This window comes from Hordeum vulgare, chromosome 2H (genome assembly GCF_904849725.1).
Source record: "Hordeum vulgare subsp. vulgare chromosome 2H, MorexV3_pseudomolecules_assembly, whole genome shotgun sequence".
NCBI lineage: Eukaryota > Viridiplantae > Streptophyta > Magnoliopsida > Poales > Poaceae > Hordeum > Hordeum vulgare.
In genome coordinates, this window is record NC_058519.1 from 330,524,399 (window position 1) to 330,542,381 (window position 17,983).

General features: G+C 58.4%; 1 protein-coding gene across 1 annotated transcript in view; it reads right to left on the reverse strand.

Annotated features, from left to right (window-relative positions):
• The window catches only part of LOC123426194 (indole-3-acetaldehyde oxidase-like), a 59,811-nt gene that overhangs the window by 26,994 nt on the left and 14,834 nt on the right, over nt 1-17,983 (reverse strand). Inside the window, exons 3-4 of the mRNA XM_045109985.1 lie at nt 1,336-1,595; nt 974-1,183 (exon numbers count right to left, since the gene is read on the reverse strand). Coding sequence (XP_044965920.1) covers nt 974-1,183; nt 1,336-1,595 — 470 coding nt within the window. The remainder of the gene's footprint in view (nt 1-973; nt 1,184-1,335; nt 1,596-17,983) is intronic.

Sequence of the window (17,983 nt, forward strand, 5' to 3'; positions counted from 1 at the left end):
CTACTTACTGTGTTTTTCTTGGTGGTTCTCTCATTGCCTGGAAGACGAAGAAACATACCGCAGTTTCCCGTTCGAGTGCAGAGGCTGAGTTGCGAGCGATGGCTCTTTTGACGGCAGAGGTGACTCGGTTACGGTGGTTACTTCAGGATTTTGGTGTTTCTGTCTCTGCTCTTATCTGACAGTACAGGTGCTATCAGCATTGCGCGCGACCCTGTGAAGCATGAGCTCACCAAGCATATTGGTATTGATGCTTTCTATGTGCGCGCTGGTGTGCGGGATCAGGTTATCGCTCTTCAGTATGTGCCTTCCGAGTTACAGTTGGCGGATTTCATGACGAATGCCCAGACTAGAGCGCAGCATGGCTTCTATTTCTCTAAACTCAGTGTTGTTCATCCACCATGAGTTTGAGGGGGGGTGTTAGAGTATATACAATATAGTCATGTACCCTTTTATACTTATCCCATTGTATAAGGGGTTTCCTGCATATATTCCACACCTGTACATGTATATATATCGGCCTATGGCCTCATGGGAATACAAGTTGCATATTCCTAACACTCCGTTCAGTTGTGGTTTTAGTTCAAATTTGAACTAATACCATGACACTTATTTCCAAAAGGAGGGAGTATAAGATGTTCTAACTTTTTTCTAATTCAGATGTATGTAGACATGTTTTAGTATGTCTGTTCAGTCATTTCCGCCCGTATGTAGTTCATATTGAAATATCTAAAACATCTTATAATAGTTAACGGAAGGGAGTAGTAAATATCAAATTACGAGGTCATCACCCTTCATGGGCCAAACACCGACCAGTCTTCCACAGAACCATCTCATATACCAGGTACATTGCGACCAATGAATACTAATGCTAGCCCAAGTTGAAACTCTTTACCTGGCATAAGAATCAGTTCATCCAGACTTTGGATGGGTATCAAAAAGATTCAACTTAGCATAAAAATAATATGAGGTGTACCTCAGCCGAGTAAATCTTCTGATCGGCTTCTTCCATCCCTTTGGAAAAATCACCAATATTTTGCGGAAGAAGAAATGGCGGTGTTTCAAAATAACTGCATCTTCTGACTGCCTCCTCTATTGATAGAACTGGGCTATCCAAAGTTTCTGTGCTGTAGTTGACTACAGCTCGTTTGGCAGCTATATAGGCAAAATTTCGTGTTTCTGCAACCTAAGAATGCTAAAATCTTCAGTAATAGCTGGATTTAAGGTTAACTCATGTTGTCAGAAATATAAACTTCATGAAAGGAAAATTATTTTTTCTTTTTGTTGAAGACTCTTGCAGATTTCTTCAAATCCAAACCATCAGAGAAAAGGCCGTACCACAATACCGAGAGGTTCCCCAGCACACTGAGTAAGTGGATCGCCAAACAGAGGTTCAGGTCCAAATATAGTGTTGGCCCCAAAATTGCCACCCCTCTTTGGAATATCCTTAACAGTGATAACTGCCACAGTTTTCAGCTGCTCGAGAGAAGGGTCGAGCTCTATGCTATTCACATGAGCTAAAGGCCTTGTACTATATACAAATGCTCCATAAAGACAGCCCTCTGGAGAAGGGATGTCATCCACATATACAGCCTCACCTATACATAATGTTTCTGTTATTAGCACTACAGTCTACTTTTTATGATAAATCAGAGTATGTAACTTCCACTGATTAACAGACACATAAATAAACTTGAAAACAAACGTTAAGAAAGGCATCATCAATGGATAGATAAGTGTAACACCCCAGCGATGAGATCGGATCAAAGGGGATGAGGACGAGAGGAAAAGCAACGGGATGAGGCTGTAGAGAGAAAAGTAGGTGGGGAAAGTAGAGGAATCTTAGATAGGTTCAGATAGTTCAACTACAACATGCCTCTCCAAGCCACAAGCGGCTGGTTATATAACCACACCACACACACACCACCTACTGTTGCCAACTGGCATGCAGGTCACACCTGCCAGGTGTGGCCAGGTGTGACATTCTTCCCTCCTTAAGCAGTGGCTTCATCTTGTACGCCTTGGTCTTCATTGTCCCAGATGGTCGCCGACGGAAAGCGCTGTCGCAGCACGTTGTAATCTTCCCAGGTCATGACTGGATTGGTGCCCGCACCCCACTGGACCTTGAGCTGCACGATCGCGACGTTCCCCCGCTTGGTCATGCGCCGCTCCAGGATCCGTGTTGGCTCCATGGCTGCAGTAGACAGGTCCGGAACACTTGGTAACTCGGCGAAGACTGGCATGTAGTCCGGCGTGAACGGCTTCAGCTGGGATACGTGGAAGACGGGATGCACTCTGCTGGCTTCTCGAAGATCCAGTTTGGTACGCCAATGGCCCGACCTTCTCCAGCACAGTGTAAGTGTAAGGCCCGAAGAATTTGAATGATAGCTTGGCGCAGGGGCGGCTGACGACGGACTGCTGAACATATGGCTGCAGCTTCATAAGGACTTGCTCCCCCACCTCGAAGTGACGCTCTGTTTGGTTGCGATCTGCTTGCTTCTTGAATCAGCGCTGTGCTCGTTCCAGCTGTGCTTGAATCCGCGCGGTGTGCGCCTCCCAGTCCATATCATCTCCCGCAGGCGTCTCAGCCGGCCATGTTGCCATTGCTCCCAGCTTTGCCCCCTTGCCGTATAGAGCCTTGAAGGGGGGTGCAGTTCAGGGAAGAATGGAAGGTGGAATTGTACCAGAATTCTGCCATGGGCAGCCACCGGCGCCAGCGTCGAGGTGCGTCGTGCACGGCACAACGGAGGTACATCTCCATGCACTGGTTGACGCGCTCGCTCTAGCCGTCAGTCTGGGGGTGGTACGCGGTGGAGTAGAGCAACTTAGTGCCTGCTCCAGCGAGCAGTTCTCGCCAGAGGTTGCTGGTGAAGACCTAGTCGTGATCGGAGACGATGGAGGAGGGAATGCCGTGCAGCTTGACAACGTTGTCCCAGAACGCTCGAGCCACCTGCTGAGCTTGAAACGGGTGTCACAGAGGGATGAAGTGGGCGAACTTGGTGAGGCGATCGACAACAACCATGATGGTGTCGAATCCCTCGGAAACGGGCAATCCCTCTATGAAGTCCATGGTCAGATCCTCCCAGGGAACCGTTGGCACGGGCAGGGGTGCCAAGAGTCCGGACGGCTTGGAGCGCTCGTGCTTGGCCTGTTGGCAAGTCACGCACTGTTGCACGAATTCGTCGATGTCCCGCTTCATCCCGCGCCAGTCGAAGTGCTTGCGCACTCGCTGGTAGGTCGCTGTAGAACCCGAGTGGCCACCCACCGTGCTGTTGTGTAGGGCGGCAATGAGCTTCGTGCGCAACGCGGTGTTGGTGCCGAGATGCGGCCGGCGCGTCGGCTGACTCCCCAATGCAGCTCGTAGCCGTCCGCGTCCGTGGTGTAGGAATTGGCCACTTCCTGGATCCACGCAGGCTGGCAGGTTGACAGGGCATTGAGGTCCAGGTACTTGCCCACCTGAGAGAGCGCGTCCGCGGCGCCGTTGTCCAGGCCGCGTTTGTACTGAAACCTGAACTGGAGGCCGACGAGTTTCGCCATGGCCTTGCGCTGCAACTCTGTCTCCAGGTGCTGCTCCCCCAGATTGCACAGCGATTTGTGGTCAGTGAGGATGTCGAATAGGCCGCGCTGCAGGTATTGGCGCCATTTATCGACCGCCATCATCACAGCAAGAAACTCCTCATCATAAGTGGACAACTGCTGCTTGCGGAAGCCCAACGCCTTGCTCAAGAAATCGACGGGGTGACCCTCCTGGACCAACGCGGCGCCCACCCCGGTGTCGCAGGCGCCTGTTTGGATGGCGAAGGGCTTGTCGAAGTTGGGCAGCGCCAAGACTGGAGTTGTCGTCATTGCCTTCTTTAGCAAATCAAAAGCAGCTTGAGCTTGCTCAGTCCACAAGAAGCCTTTCTTGGTCAGCAGCTGAGTAAGGGGCTTGGCGATGATGTCGTAATGGGGAACAAACTTCCTGTAATGGCCGGTGAGGCCCGGGAATCCCCGTAGCTCTGTTGCGTTTGTCGGCGTTGGCCAATGCTCCATGGCCTGCGTCTTCTCCTTGTCCTCGGCCACCCCCTCTTTAGAGATCACGTGGCCGAGGTAGACGATGTGGTCACACGCGAAGTTGCACTTGGACTCCTTGATGAACAGCTGGTGCGCCCGGAGGAGTTCGAAGACAATGCGCAGGTGCTCGAGATGCTCCTCCATGATTTCACTCAAGACAAGGATGCCATCCAAAAAAATGATGACGAACTTGCGGACATGCTTACTAAAGATGGCGTTCATGAGGCATTGGAAGGTTGCCGGCGCATTGGTGAGGCCGAACGGCATGACTCTGAACTGGAAGTGGCCGTGGTGCGTCTTGAACGCCGTCTTGTCTTCATCTTCTTCGCGCGCGCATGCGAATCTGATGGTACCCCGCACGGAGGTCCGGTTTGGAAAAGACCGCCGCGCCAGCCAGTTCATCCAAAAGCTCGTCGACGATGGGCAGGGGAAATTTGTTCCTGATTGTGGCATCGTTGAGGCGACGGTAGTCGACGCAGAAGCGCCATGTCCCGTCCTTCTTGACAAGCAGCACCGGGGCGGCGTAAGGTCTGACGCTGTGTGTGATCACCCCGGGGTCCAGCATCTCCTTGACCTGACGCTCTATTTCGTCCTTCTGGAGTGGTGAGTAACGGTAGGGCCTGGTGTTGGCAGGGACTGCTCCCTCCACCAGAGTCACCGCGTGGTTATACTGGCGATGAGGAGGAAGGCCGCACGGCGTCCACCAGAGTCATCGCGTGGTTATACTGGCGATGAGGAGGAAGGCCGCACAGCGTCGCGAAGATGTCGGTGAATTCGTCGAGCAAGTCGGTGAGAGGAGTCTGGCTGCTGCCCTTACGTGCCGAGGGAGGAGGGCGACCGCCAGTGTCCACCAGCGCCATAGCCCACACATCATTGCCCGCGATCATCTTGCGAAGCTCTTCTAGAGTCGCGGGCTTGAGCATCGGTGTGGCGGCCGTCTGCACGCCGCGGAGGGTGACCACCTTGTTCGAACTTGACCCACTTGTCTTGCCAGTGGCAAGTCATGGGACTATGTTGGGCGAGCCAGTCCATCCCTAGGATGCCGTCGTATGCGTCGATCTCCAACTCCCGCATTGGTGTAGAGAATGTATGCCCCTGCATCCACCACTTGAGCTCAGGCACCATGCCGCAAGTTAGCCGATCCCCATTGGCCACCCGAACGTCCACCGGCGCGATTCACTCGACGAAGGATTTGTTGACGAAGCTGTGTGTACTGCCCGAGTCGAGGAGGAGCAGCATCACCTGATTGCCCACGAAAGCGTGAAGACGAATGGTGGTGGCCGAATCGGTGTCATCCAATGCCTGCGATGAGAGGAGACAGCACTCCGGGGCGTCCGCTGGAGGTGGCGGGGGCAGAGCGCCCGAACCTGGATCATCCAGCAGCTCCATCGCCTGCATGGCGTCATCGGAGAGGAACACGCCGTGGTCGCCAATGCGGATGGTGACCAGCTGGGCGGGTTGAGCACACTTGTGTTCCCGCGAGCATTGATCGCCGCACTTGAAACACAAGTTATTGGCGCGCCAAAAATCACGCAGTTGCCGTTCGCGCATGTATTCGTCCCCTTGTGCTCGCATTGGTGCGACGGCTCGTGGAAGCTGCGCCGGGGCCGCCGGGGGAGGTCTTCCTTGCGGGGGCAAGCGTGGTTTCGTCGGCGTCGTGCCCAGCTCCTCCTCCTGGATGCGAGCCAACACCGAGGCGCGCGTGATGCTGGATGGTCCGCGGAGACGCACCGCGGCGCGCAGTTCATCCTTGAGCCCCAAGAGGAATTGGGTGACGAAGAACCCGGTGTTGATTGTGGGGTCGAGGGCGAGGAGGTAGTACATCTGCTCATCGAACGCGGCACGGTAGTCAGCGATGGTGCCGGTTTGGCGAAGCTGCAACAGCTTGTGCATCACCAGCTCGAACTCATCGGCACCGAATTCGCCCAGAAGGGATGTCGTGAACGCCTCCCAAGTGATGTCGCGATGTGTTTGGTGAAACGCCTGCAGCCAGTGCGCGGCCTGGCCATCGATGTAGAGCGCTGCGGTGGCCACCCAGTTAGCAGGTGCCACCCTGTAGAGCTCGAAGTAGGCGAGGTAGTTGATCCACAGGTACGGGGCGGAGCCTTCAAATCGTGGGAAATCATGCTTGGGAGGTTTGTGATGCTCCCCGTTGGTGTAGACGCGGTCGGGGAAGAGGCCATCCCCATCAGAGGCGCGGTGACCGCGGGCGGAGTCGGGATCAGGGGTGGGCGGTTGTCCCCCAACCGGACCTGCGGTCCTGCTGGGCGCGTCGGATCCGGCGGGTAGCGAGGAGACAGGGGCGGCGAAGGTGGTGGCGGCGGTGGTGGCAGCGGGTAGCGCTGAGGCGGGGGCGGCGGCGGTGGTGGTGGCTCCGGGGCTTGATGGACCAGAGTGGTGACCGAGCCGGCGGAGACCGCCGACCGCTCCACAGACTTGCGCGCCGCGTCGACATCCGCCTGCATCAGATTGATTTGCTTGGTTAGGTCGCGGAGCTCCTGAGAGAACTGGTTGTTGAAGGCGGCCTGGATCTCGATCTGCTCGTCGTGGAGGGCACGCTGCTCGTCAACCTTGGTGATGAGCGACTCCAGCAGCTTGGTGATGTTGTTGTTGCCCTCGTCCATGGCCGTCAGGATTTGCCGCGTCGCCGCCGACGCTTTCTGGGGCGCCGTCGCCGGAGCCTGGGAGAGATCGAACGCTGCGATGGATTTTGGGTGAGCCGACCGGAGTGGCTCGCACCGGCGCGGTGGATGTTACCAATCTGCTCACCAAGGAGAAAATTTTGGGGCGCGGCGAGACGAGGCTGTGAATACCAACTATAACACCCCAGCGATGGGATCGGATCGAAGGGGATGAGGACGAGAGGAAAAGCAACGGGATGAGGCTGTAGAGAGAAAAGTAGGTGGGGAAAGTAGAGGAATCTTAGGTAGGTTCAGATAGTTCAACTACAACATGCCTCTCCAAGCCACAAGCGGCTGGTTATATAACCACACCAGACACACCACCTACTGTTGCCAACTGGCATGCAGGTCACACCTGCCAGGTGTGGCCAGGTGTGACACTAAGATGGACGAAAGGAAGATAAACCATGCCACTAAACAACACTAGCAAGAAAAAAAATATGCTGCATAAAACAACTGCTAAGTTATCTATATAAATAGGGAAAATTGTTTTTTTTTTGTCCCTAAACTCTCTCAAAAGAATAGAAATGGTCCCTCAGCTCCAAAACTGGCAAACATTAGTCCCTCAACTCCTCAAACCGGATTAGTTTAGTCCCTTCACGCGCAAAGGCCGTTTGCGTGCATGGTTTTGACCCATCGTCGCCTGTGTGACAATCTTCTTCCTTCCCATTTTAACTCAGCTGGGCATGAGCAATAGGAGAATGACTCCTTCCCATTTTAACTCAGCTGGGCATGAGCAATAGGAGAATGAGGTAGGCACGGACCTTGTGTGGCTCGTGGCATCAGGAACATGCGCATACAAAGCTAGCACATACAGAACGGTGCCAATGTCGCTCACTCAGGCAGCTTTGCTAGCGCGAGCAATTCAATTCTCGGCCAAAAAAATAAAAAAATGATAAGTCGACGAGTTGCATCGTCACAAGTGATACAAGCCTGGCCAACACAACCGCGGCAAACAGCAATGACAGCCAGTTGCCACGAGCAGGCGGCGAAGCTGCGGCACCATGCTGCAGGTGCGTACAAGTGGGCTCTCCCCTCCGTGACGTGCACGAACACAACCACGAACACAACCGCACTCATCACATGCCTCAACATTGCGACATCAGGATCTCAATCCTGCCTCGCGCTCGTGCCTCGTCGAGTTCCCAAGGGAGAAGAAGACACACACTCGGCGTCGCCATGGACCATGATGCCACCCGAGGGACGTCCCACAGTGACGCCAAGACGGTGCGTCTGGCCCCAGCTCCGAGCATGGAAACCACGTGTGCGGGAGGAGGAAGGACGCTGTCGGGTCAATGGGACCTAGGGTACGACGGCCCCTCAGCCGCTGGCCTTGGGGACGACGCTTGAGCCGGCCCACAGCGGGTGACTCGGCCTCGGCCGCCTGCGAGGGGAGCCGCTTCACGAGGGGCAGGTCCCCTGAGGCCCCCCGCCGCCTGGCGAGGTCCTGCTGAGGCTGGCGAGCGCCAGGACGCCTCGCGAGGCCCCTCCCCAGGCTGCCTCGCGGGACTTGGCGCACTGCGCCCTGTCGCGGGGCCTCGCTCCCATCACGTGGGTGACGCGCCCGTGCAAATAAGAACGACAGAGACCGTGCCGGCCGGCGCGGACAGGGAGGTTTTCCTCTTTGGTGATTAAGGTGCAGCGCCAGCTGTCCTTCCAAAAGCAGGTTCCCAAAGCTTGTCGTTTCGATGAAAGAAGATCAGGACGGATCGACGCGCCAAGATGAAGGTCACTGTCGACCCACCCGTGCATCACGAATACCACTTTAGCAGACGAAGACCATCTTTTGTCAGGATTAGTCTAAGCTATTGTCCCCTTTCGAATTGTCGCCCTGTGGCTACCCTTTCCCGCCGATATTTTCGGGGCAGAGGACCAAGGCATTACAAGAGGGGCAGGGTTACCTCCATGTAAGGGGATCGAGCCATTCTCTCCCCGACACTCTATGTACTCGAGCCACAAGCTCTAGGCCGCAGTGCATTACAACACAAGCAGCAGTAGGGTTTTACACCGCACGGTGGCCCGAATCTGGGTAGCTCGCGCATCCCGTTCGCGTCCGGTGAGAAGGAGTGAGCTCGTCGTCGTTCTTGTTGTGTTTACCATTGTGTTGCAGGTTGCCAAGCCCAAGTCCCCCAGTGTTCGAACCTTGTTCTTTGGAGAAGACCGGAGACGATCCTCAACTCCGGCATTTGGCGCGCCAGGTAGGGGGTGCTTGCCGTCTTCGCGCCTTCCACCTCGACGGCAGCTTCAGCATGCTCGATGCCGCCGCTCGCCGGGCGCGCGCCACGCGCCAAGCTGCCGCCAGGGCCCACGCTGCGCGCACCGCCCAGTGCGCCCCGGGCGGCGTCCTCGCACCGCCGCCCGGCCCGTCGGGGAGCCGGTGGCCTCCTTCGCCTACCCATCGATGGGCAGGCAGGCACTCGGCCCCTCCGTCGCCGCCTCCTAGCCCGCTTTACCGCCGCGCAACGGACGATTCAGGCGCACCGCTTCTCCTCCCCATCAGAGCCGCGGCACGGCCGTATGTGCCACGCAGCGAGCGCCTCGAGGCTCACCCTCGGCTCGTCCATGTCGGGCGACTCCGGCGGCCGCGTGGCTCCAACCAGGGGCGTTGCCACCAGTGGGGGCTCCCAAAACCCCCAGAGGGTGGCCTGCATCCTCGACGGGGCCCAGGCCCCTCCATCCAACCACCACCTCAAGCGCTTCCCACGCGAAGCGAATGCGGCCATGCCGGCGCCCGAGTCCGTCGGCTGCCTCAAGTGGTCCGAGTCCCCCATTGCTTTCGAGGCCAACGACCACCCCAGGTCTACTAGGATGTGGGCGGTGTCCCCCTGTTATGTGCTCCCACCATCAGCGGTGTTGTTGTTGCCAAGACGCTCATCGACGGTGGCGCCGGCCCCAACGTGCTCTCGGTGGAGGCTTTCGAGAAGCTCCAGGTGCCATACGAGCGTCTGGCGCCCACCGGGCCCTTCTTGCGCGTCACCCCAGGTTCCGCCCTGCCCTATGTGCGACTCGTCGTCACCTTCGGCACTCACAAGAACTACCGCACGGAGCTCATCGACTTCGATGTGGCTCGCTTCGGTTTGCCCTACAACGCCATCTTGGGCTACCCGGTGCTCTCCAAGTTCATGGCCGCGACCCACCACGCATACGGCCTCGTCAAGATACCCAGGTCCAACGGCCTCACCATCCGTTGCGATGAGAAGGATACGACGCACGCCCTCGCGCGCGCCTACAAGGCGGCCGCCACCGTATCCCCGACCAGGGAGGATGCCCCTAAGCCTTCCGATTCGGCGCCCACGAGGAAGTTCATGTTTTACCAAGAGCAGGCCGAAACCAAGAGGGTGTCGTTGGATGGGGACAGAGCAGGTCCTTTCATCACCATTAGCAGCAACCTCTCCCCAAGCAGGAGAGCGCGCTCGTCGCCTTTCTCCGGGCGAACGCCGATATGTTCGCCTGGACAGCCTCGGACATGCCCGACGTGCCAAGGGAGGTCATCGAGCACCACTTGGCAGGGTGCCCCAACGCGTGCCCCGTCAAGCAGAAGGTACGGCTCCAGGCAATCGAGAAGCAAGACTTCGTTGTTTAGGAGGTCGAGAAGCTTACTGGAGTCATCCGCGAGGTAATTCACCCACTCACTTGAGTCATCCGTGAGGTAATTCACCCAGAGTGGATCGCCAACCCCGTCGTCGTTGCCAAGCAACACGGCGGCAAGCGTATGTGTGTTGACTTCACCAACCTCAACAAGGCCTGCCCCAAGGACCACTTCCCGTTGCCAAGGATCGACCAGATAGTGGACTCCACCGCAGGGTGTGATCTGCTCTGCTTCCTGGATGCCTTCTCGGGCTACCATCAAATCAAGATGGCGAAGGAGGATGAGGAGAAGACCACCTTCATCACCCCTTGCGGAGTGTTCTGTTATGTATGCATGCCTTTTGACCTGAAGAGCGCGGGAGCTACCTTCCAGAGGCAAATGCGCACCTGCCTGGGGTGTCAGATGGGGAGAAATGCGGAGGCTTACGTCGACGACATCATCATCAAAACGCGCGAGGCGCACCCTCATCGGGGATCTAGAAGGGGACTTTTGCCAACCTGCACAGGGTCAACCTTAAGCTCAATCCCACCAAGTGCGTCTTTGAAGTCCCTTACGGCAAGCTCCTGGGTTTCTTGGTCTCCCATCGTGGCAACGAGGCTAACCCTGAGAAGATCAAGGCCATCGAGCAGATACAGCCGCCACGCAACCTCAAGGAGATGCAACGCTTGGCGGAGTGCATGGCCTCGCTCGGCCGCTTCATATCCAAGTTCGGCGAGCAGGCTCTACCATTCTTCAAGCTCATGAAGAGGTTTGGCCCCTTCGAGTGGACCCCCAAAGCCAATGTTGCGCTCATGAAGAGGTTTGGCCCCTTCGAGTGGACCCTCAAAGCCAATGCTGCGTTCAAGGACCTCAAGAGGTACCTCACAAGCCCTCCCGTCATGGTCGCCCCGTGCCCTCGCGAGCGCCTGCTGTTGTACTTGGCAGCCACTCCCCAAACAGCCAACGCGGCCCTTGTGGTGGAGCGAGAGGAGCAAGTTTGCCTCAAGAAGAAGCCCGCCGAGCCCACGCCTGCAGAGGTCGCCCCCGCAGAGGCAGCGCTTGGGCCCCTCAAGGCCCTACCGGCGTCTGCCGAGGGCGCTCCACAAGAAGCCTCAGCACCCCCTCGGGAGGCCTCCGGAGTTCCGCCTCCAGAGGCCCCCGCGGCGCCGCTGCCTAAGCTCCCTGGCGAGCACGACTCGGACACCGCGGTCACGCGCCTCATCGAGCACCCCGTCTACTTCGTCGGCACGGTGTTGCGAGATGCATGCGAGTGGTACCCCATGCAGCAAAAACTCCTCCTGACACTCCTCATGGCCTCCAGGAAACTGTGTCAGTACTTCCCGGGGCACCCAGTCAGAGTGATCTCCTACTCCCTGGAGCAGGTTCTACGGAGCCCGAACGCTACTGGCCGCGTCGCCGAGTGGAACATTGAGTTGCAGCCCTTCGAGCTGGAGTTCCTCACCGCCAGGACCATCAAGGGCGCGGACCTCTTGGCAGAGTGGACGGACCTGCGCCAAGGCGAGCCTCAGGAGGAGTCGCCCTTGCCCGAGGAGGCCACTTCCGGAGGTTGAAGCATGCACTTCGATGGAGCCTTCGCGCGCCAGGGCGTAGGGGTTGGGGTGGTTCTCACTACCCCCTCAGGTGACAAGCTTTACTATGCAGTTCAACTATGTTTCAGGTGCACCGACAAGGTCTCCAACAACATTGCCGAATACAAGGGACTCGTCGCTGTGCACAAGGCCGCAATCGCGCTTGGAGTCGGGCGCATTGTCATAAAGAGGGACTCACAGCTCCTCGTCAACTTCTCCAACAAGAAGTACAAGCCCAAGGATGAACACATGGCGATCTACCTGGCAGAGGCCTTAGGAGTTCCGCCTCCAGAGGCCCCCGCGGCACCGCTGCCTGAGCTCCCTGGCGAGCACGACTCGGACACCACGGTCACGCGCCTCATCGAGCACCCCGTCTACTTCGTCGGCACGGTGTTGCAAGATGCATGCGAGTGGTACCCCATGCAGCAAAAACTCCTCCTGGCACTCCTCATGGCCTCCAGGAAGCTGTGTCAGTACTTCCCAGGGCACCCGGTCAGAGTGATCTCCTACCCGCTGGAGCAGGTTCTACGGAGCCCGAACGCTACTGGCCGCGTCGCCGAGTGGAACATCGAGTTGCAGCCCTTCGAGCTGGAGTTCCTCACCACCAGGACCATCAAGGGCGCGGACCTCGTGGCAGAGTGGACGGACCTGCACCAAGGCGAGCCTCAGGAGGAGTCGCCCTTGCCCGAGGAGGCCCCTTCCGGAGGCTGAAGCATGCACTTCGATGGAGCCTTCGCGCGCCAGGGCGCGGGGGTTAGGGTGGTTCTCACTACCCCCTCAGGTGACAAGCTTTACTATGCAATTCAACTATGTTTCAAGTGCACCGACAAGGTCTCCAACAACATTGCCGAATACAAGGGACTCGTCGTTGTGCACAAGGCCGCAATCGCGCTTGGAGTCGGGCGCATTGTCATAAAGAGGGACTCACAGCTCCTCGTCAACTTCTCCAACAAGAAGTACAAGCCCAAGGATGAACACATGGCGACCTACCTGGCAGAGGTGCGCAAGCTTGAGAAACGCTTCATGGGGCATGGAGCTCCAGCATATCCCTCGCGGCGACGATAGCGAGGCAGGCAAGATCGCCAAGCGCTCATACGACGCGAGCCTCAGAGCCCTGACGTCTTTGAGGAGCGGCTCCTGAAGCCTTCGGCAGCGCCTCCGGCCGTCAGCCCCGTGACGCCTCAGGAGGAGCTCCCTCCTGCACCATCCCTGGGCGCATCAAACTGAGGCCCATCCTCGGGCGCTCGCATGCTGTTGGCGCTCGAGCCGCAACCTTAGAGCTGGACCACTGAGATTAAAGCCTACTTGGAAGGTGGCGTCCTCTCGAAGAGCGACGCAGAAGCGGAACGTGTGGTCCGCCAAGCAGCGTTGTGCCACCTGAAAGAAGGCGAACTGCACCGCCACCGCCTGAACGGAGTCGCGCTGTTGTGCATCTCCAACATCCACGACGGCAACTGCGGCCACCACTCGTCCTCACGCACTCTCGCAGGCAAGGCGTTCTGTAGCAGCTTCTACTGGCCCACAGCACTTGAGGATGCCACGGAGCTGGTCCAGGCATGCGAGGCTTGCCAATTCCATGCCAAGCAGATTCATCGGCCAGCGCAAGGGCTCCAGACCATTCCCCTCTCGTGGCCCTTCGCCATCTAGGGGCTGGATATCCTTGGGCCCTTCCCTCGCGCGGCTGCTGGCTACCGTTTGCTCTACGTCGCCATCGACAAGTTCACCAAGTAGGCGGAGGTGGAGCCTGTCCAGGCCAATACCTGTAGGGTCCGCGGTCAAGTTCATCAAGGGCTTGGTGTGCCGCTTTGGCATCCCCAACCGCATCATCACGGACAACGGCTCGCAGTTCACCATCGGCCTCTTCAAGATCTACTGCGCCTCCATCGACACATAGATCTGATTCGCCTCAGTGGCACACCCTCGAAGCAACGGTCGAGCAAAGCGTGACAACGCGGTGGTCCTTAAGGGCCTCAAGACCAGGAGCTTCAAGAAGCGGCTCACGGCCTGCGGCAAGGGCTGGCTGGACGAGCTCCCGTCGATGTATGGTCCAGGCGCACCACGGCGACCAAGCCCACCGGCAAGACGCCCTTCTTCCACGCCTACGAGGCAGAAGTGGTCCTCTCGGCTGAGGTAAAGCATCGGTGCCCGCGGGTCTTGGCCTTTGACGAATCTCGTCAGGGCGGCCTGCGGGACGATGACCTGCTTTTCCTCGAAGGGGCCCGCCGCCATGTTGCCCTCCGCGCGGCAAGGTACCAGCAGGCGTTGTGTCGCTACCACAACCGCAAGATACACCCTCGCACCCTCAAGGTGGGCGAACTGGTCCTGCGCAGGATACTCTCCAGAGAGGGACTCCACAAGCTACCACACATGTGGGAGGGCCTCTTCAGGGTCACGCACATCTCCAGGCCCGGCGCGGCACGACTCGAAACGGCGGAGGGTGTTCCGGTACAGAACACATGGAACATCCAACATCTTCGTAAGTTCAATCCTTGACCCCGCGGATGCGAGCGAGATGGAGTTGTACACGCTTCGGAGCTCTCTCTACCAGCGCTGCCTTCGGCACGCGGGAGCTCCCTCCCACTCTCGTGGAAGCCCCATGCTCCGCGCTGGCGAGCACTCCTACCCAGTCTCGTAAAAGCCCCATGCTCCGCGCTGGCGGACACTCCTACCCACTCTCGTGGAAGCCCCATGCTCCGCGTTGGCGGACACTCATACCCACTCTCGTGGAAGCCCCATGCTCCGCGCTGGCGGACACTCCTACCCACTCTCGTGGAAGCCCCACGCTCAACGCTGGCGAAAGCCCCATGCTCCGCGCTAGTGGACACTCCTACCCACTCTCGTGGAAACCCCATGCTCCACGTTGGCAGACACTCCTACCCACTCTCCTGAAAGCCCCACGCTCGACGCTGGCGAAAGCCCCATGCTCTGCGCTGGTGGACAATCCTACCCACTCTCGTGGAAGCCCGATGCTCAGCGCTGGCGGATGCCCCATGCTCAACGCTGGCGGCCTGCTGAGGGCCCCTCGGCCGTCAAATCCTAAGGCTGACCCCTGTCGAACACGGCAGCATGTATCTTTCTGTTATGTAATGAACTTGCTTCATGCATCAGTAAAGCTTACTTCCTTCACAATTATGTGTTCTTGCAGCTGAGTGTGCCTCAGGAAGGGCGCGCGCTCGTGATCTCCCCCGTGTCTGTTCTGCGAGCGGGGGCTGGGCACGGTATTTGTGCTCGGGTCAGTCCCTGCATCACTGCAAAACCCAAGCGACTGAGCTCTGGCTCGCGGGCTTGCTCCCGTGTACGTCACCTCACCAGGTCCTTGGTGCTCTTGCCTGCTCCCGCAACACCCACAGGCGACGCCGCGAACACGCCCTGCTGTATTACTTGGCAATTTCCCTGGTGCAGGATATCGAAGGCCTCAGGAGCCCTCCCCTCAGGAGGCCTCGCGAGCGACGCCTCGCGGCCAGAGGACTTCGCGAGGGACCGCGCCTCACGAGTCGCTCCCTGCCGGGAGTTCACTCCAGGCCGCACCCCTCGAAGGAGCTAAGTCTAAACGCACCCCTCGGCTTTCCTCCCCCTCTTTTCCTTCTCAAAGCGTCCTGTTTTCCTTGGCATGAGCCGCCTAAGCGTCAAGAGGAAGACCCTAAGCACCGTGCCTCAGGCATCCCTACCGGCCCTAAGAGCCCTACACCATCTGGCCTTACTGAGCACGTGCTCCAAGCATACCAACGACGGTGTAGCCTGCCTCGAGGGCTGGGTCCCAGCAACGCAGCGCACGAAGGCGATGTAAAAGGGAAAATAAGGGCCTCAGGAAAAAACAGAAGCATGCAAGGGTGTCAAGTTCTCAAATCATAATAGTGTGATACAAGATGTTTTTTACGCCCCACCGGGCTACATCGATTGCGCGGGAGTAACAGGAAGGGATTGTCATCCACTAGGGGTCTGCCCCAGGCGCCACCAACGCCTAATCGGAATCCTCTTCTTCATCCTTGACGCTTCGAGGGCTCCCGTCGTTTTTGCTCCCGCTGGACGAGTCGGAGTCGCTTCCACTCTCGCCCTTCGCGCAGCACTCCACGCGGTCGTCGGCGACCCCGAAGAACTTCATGAAGAGCGTCGCGGCTCTGTCGTACCGGAATTGCAGGACCTGCCCACGCTTCAGGTCGTGGGAGCAGGAGAACGACTTCCAACCCCGTTCCAGGAAATGAACCCCGGGGGGAGAACTTCACCGTGTCACAGGAGGGACCGTTGCAGCAGCTATCCGCATGCAGCCATAGGCCCAAGGGCCCACCGTCCTCCATCGCCATCACAAAGGAGTCCAGAAGCCGGAGCCAGCTGCGAGGCCGACGGCGCAGCCCACGATGAACTCGTGTCGTCGTGCGCAACCTCGGCCCCCGTCGCGTGGGTATCTCGGGGGAGAGAGGACGCATGCTCCGCCACGCCTCTCACGGCCGCGTGCGCCACGTCGCCCGCGGCCTCAAGTCGGGGATGCTCCACGAGCGTTGGGACCGGCCTCCGCGGCGGCAGCCACGGAGCGCGTCTGGCCTCAAGGGAGGCCCTCGGCCTCTGCTCCTCAATGACGCTGGCTGTGGCGGCACCTCCTCCTTTGCCGACTTCCTCCCTTTCTCGACCGTGGGGGGTTTCCACTTGGGAGCCATGGCCGCAACGTTTGCTGGTGAAGATCGAGAGGTCGGGAGGAAGGGATGGCCGAGGAGTTGACGCGGGCTAGCTTTATGACTGAGGCGGCGGTTATCGAGGCGGCGTGGGGAGTAGAGGCGCCACATCCGCATAATCTGCCACAAGTCGCCCCTGGGCCCGGCAGTTCGATGGGCCCCACTCTGTTTCGTCCCAGTGCGACCCGGGGTGCCACGAACCGTCTGTCGCTGGCTCTGGGGACGACGCTTGGGCCGGCCCACAGCGGGTGACTCGGCCTCATCCGCTCGCGAGGGGAGCCGCCTCACGAGGGGCAGGCCCCGTGAGGCCCCCTGCCGCCTAGCCAGGTCCTGCTGAGGCTGGCAAACGCCAGGGCACACTCGCGAGGCCCCTCCCCAAAGGCTGCCTCGCGGACCTTGGCGTACGGCGCCTGTCACGAGACCTCGCGCCCACCACCTGGGTGACACGCCCGTGCAGAGAAGGACGACACAGACCGTGCTAGCCGGCGCGGATAGGGAGGTTTTGCTCCTTGGTGATTAACGTGCAGCACCAGCGGTCCCTCCAAAAGCAGGTTCCCAAACCTTGATGTTTCGGTAAAAGAAGACCAGGACGGATCGGCACGCCGGGATGGAGGTCACCGCCGAGCCCACCCGCGCGTCACGAAGGCCACTTTAGCAGGCGAAGACCATCTTTTATCAAGATTAGTCTGAGCTCTTCCCCCTTCGAATTGCTGCCCTGTGGCTACCCTTTCCCGCCGATATTTTCGGGGAAGAGGACCAAGGCATTACACCTCAACGTAAGGGGATCGAGCCATTCTCTCCATGACACCCTGTGTACTCGAGCCACAAGCTCTAGGCCGAAGTGCAATATAACACAAACAGGAGTAGGGTTTTACACTACACGGTGGCCCGAACCTGGGTAGCTCGTGCGTCTCCTTCACGTCTGATGAGAAGGAAGTGAGCTCGCCGTCGATCTTGTTGTGTTTACTGTTGTGTTGCAGGTTGCCAAGCCAAGCCCCCCGGTGTTCGAACCTTGCTCTTTGGAGAAACCGGGGACGCAGATCCTCAACTCCGACAGGCGCCATGCGACCTGGGGCAATGTATGTTTGTGATATAGGCTTAGGGCAATGCGGAGACATCGTGAGCACCGTCACCAGCAATGGCAGAGGCATACCATGAGCACGAGGATGGCAACACGAGCAGCACTTCACCGTGTTAGGAGCTCGCCTATGTCGAGGCCAAGCCGCCACGTGTCTCTGTGCTGCTAACGAGCCTCGTAGTGCCACGGCTCACCGGCCACCTGCACCCTTTGCGTGCACCGCAATGAGCCACACAAGCTCCACGCCTACCTCCTCCTCATGTTGCTCAGAGTGTGCCAACTGCTCGACGAAATGCCCAACTCGGTTAAAATGAGAAGGAAGAAGAAGAATGCCACATAGGCGAAGACCG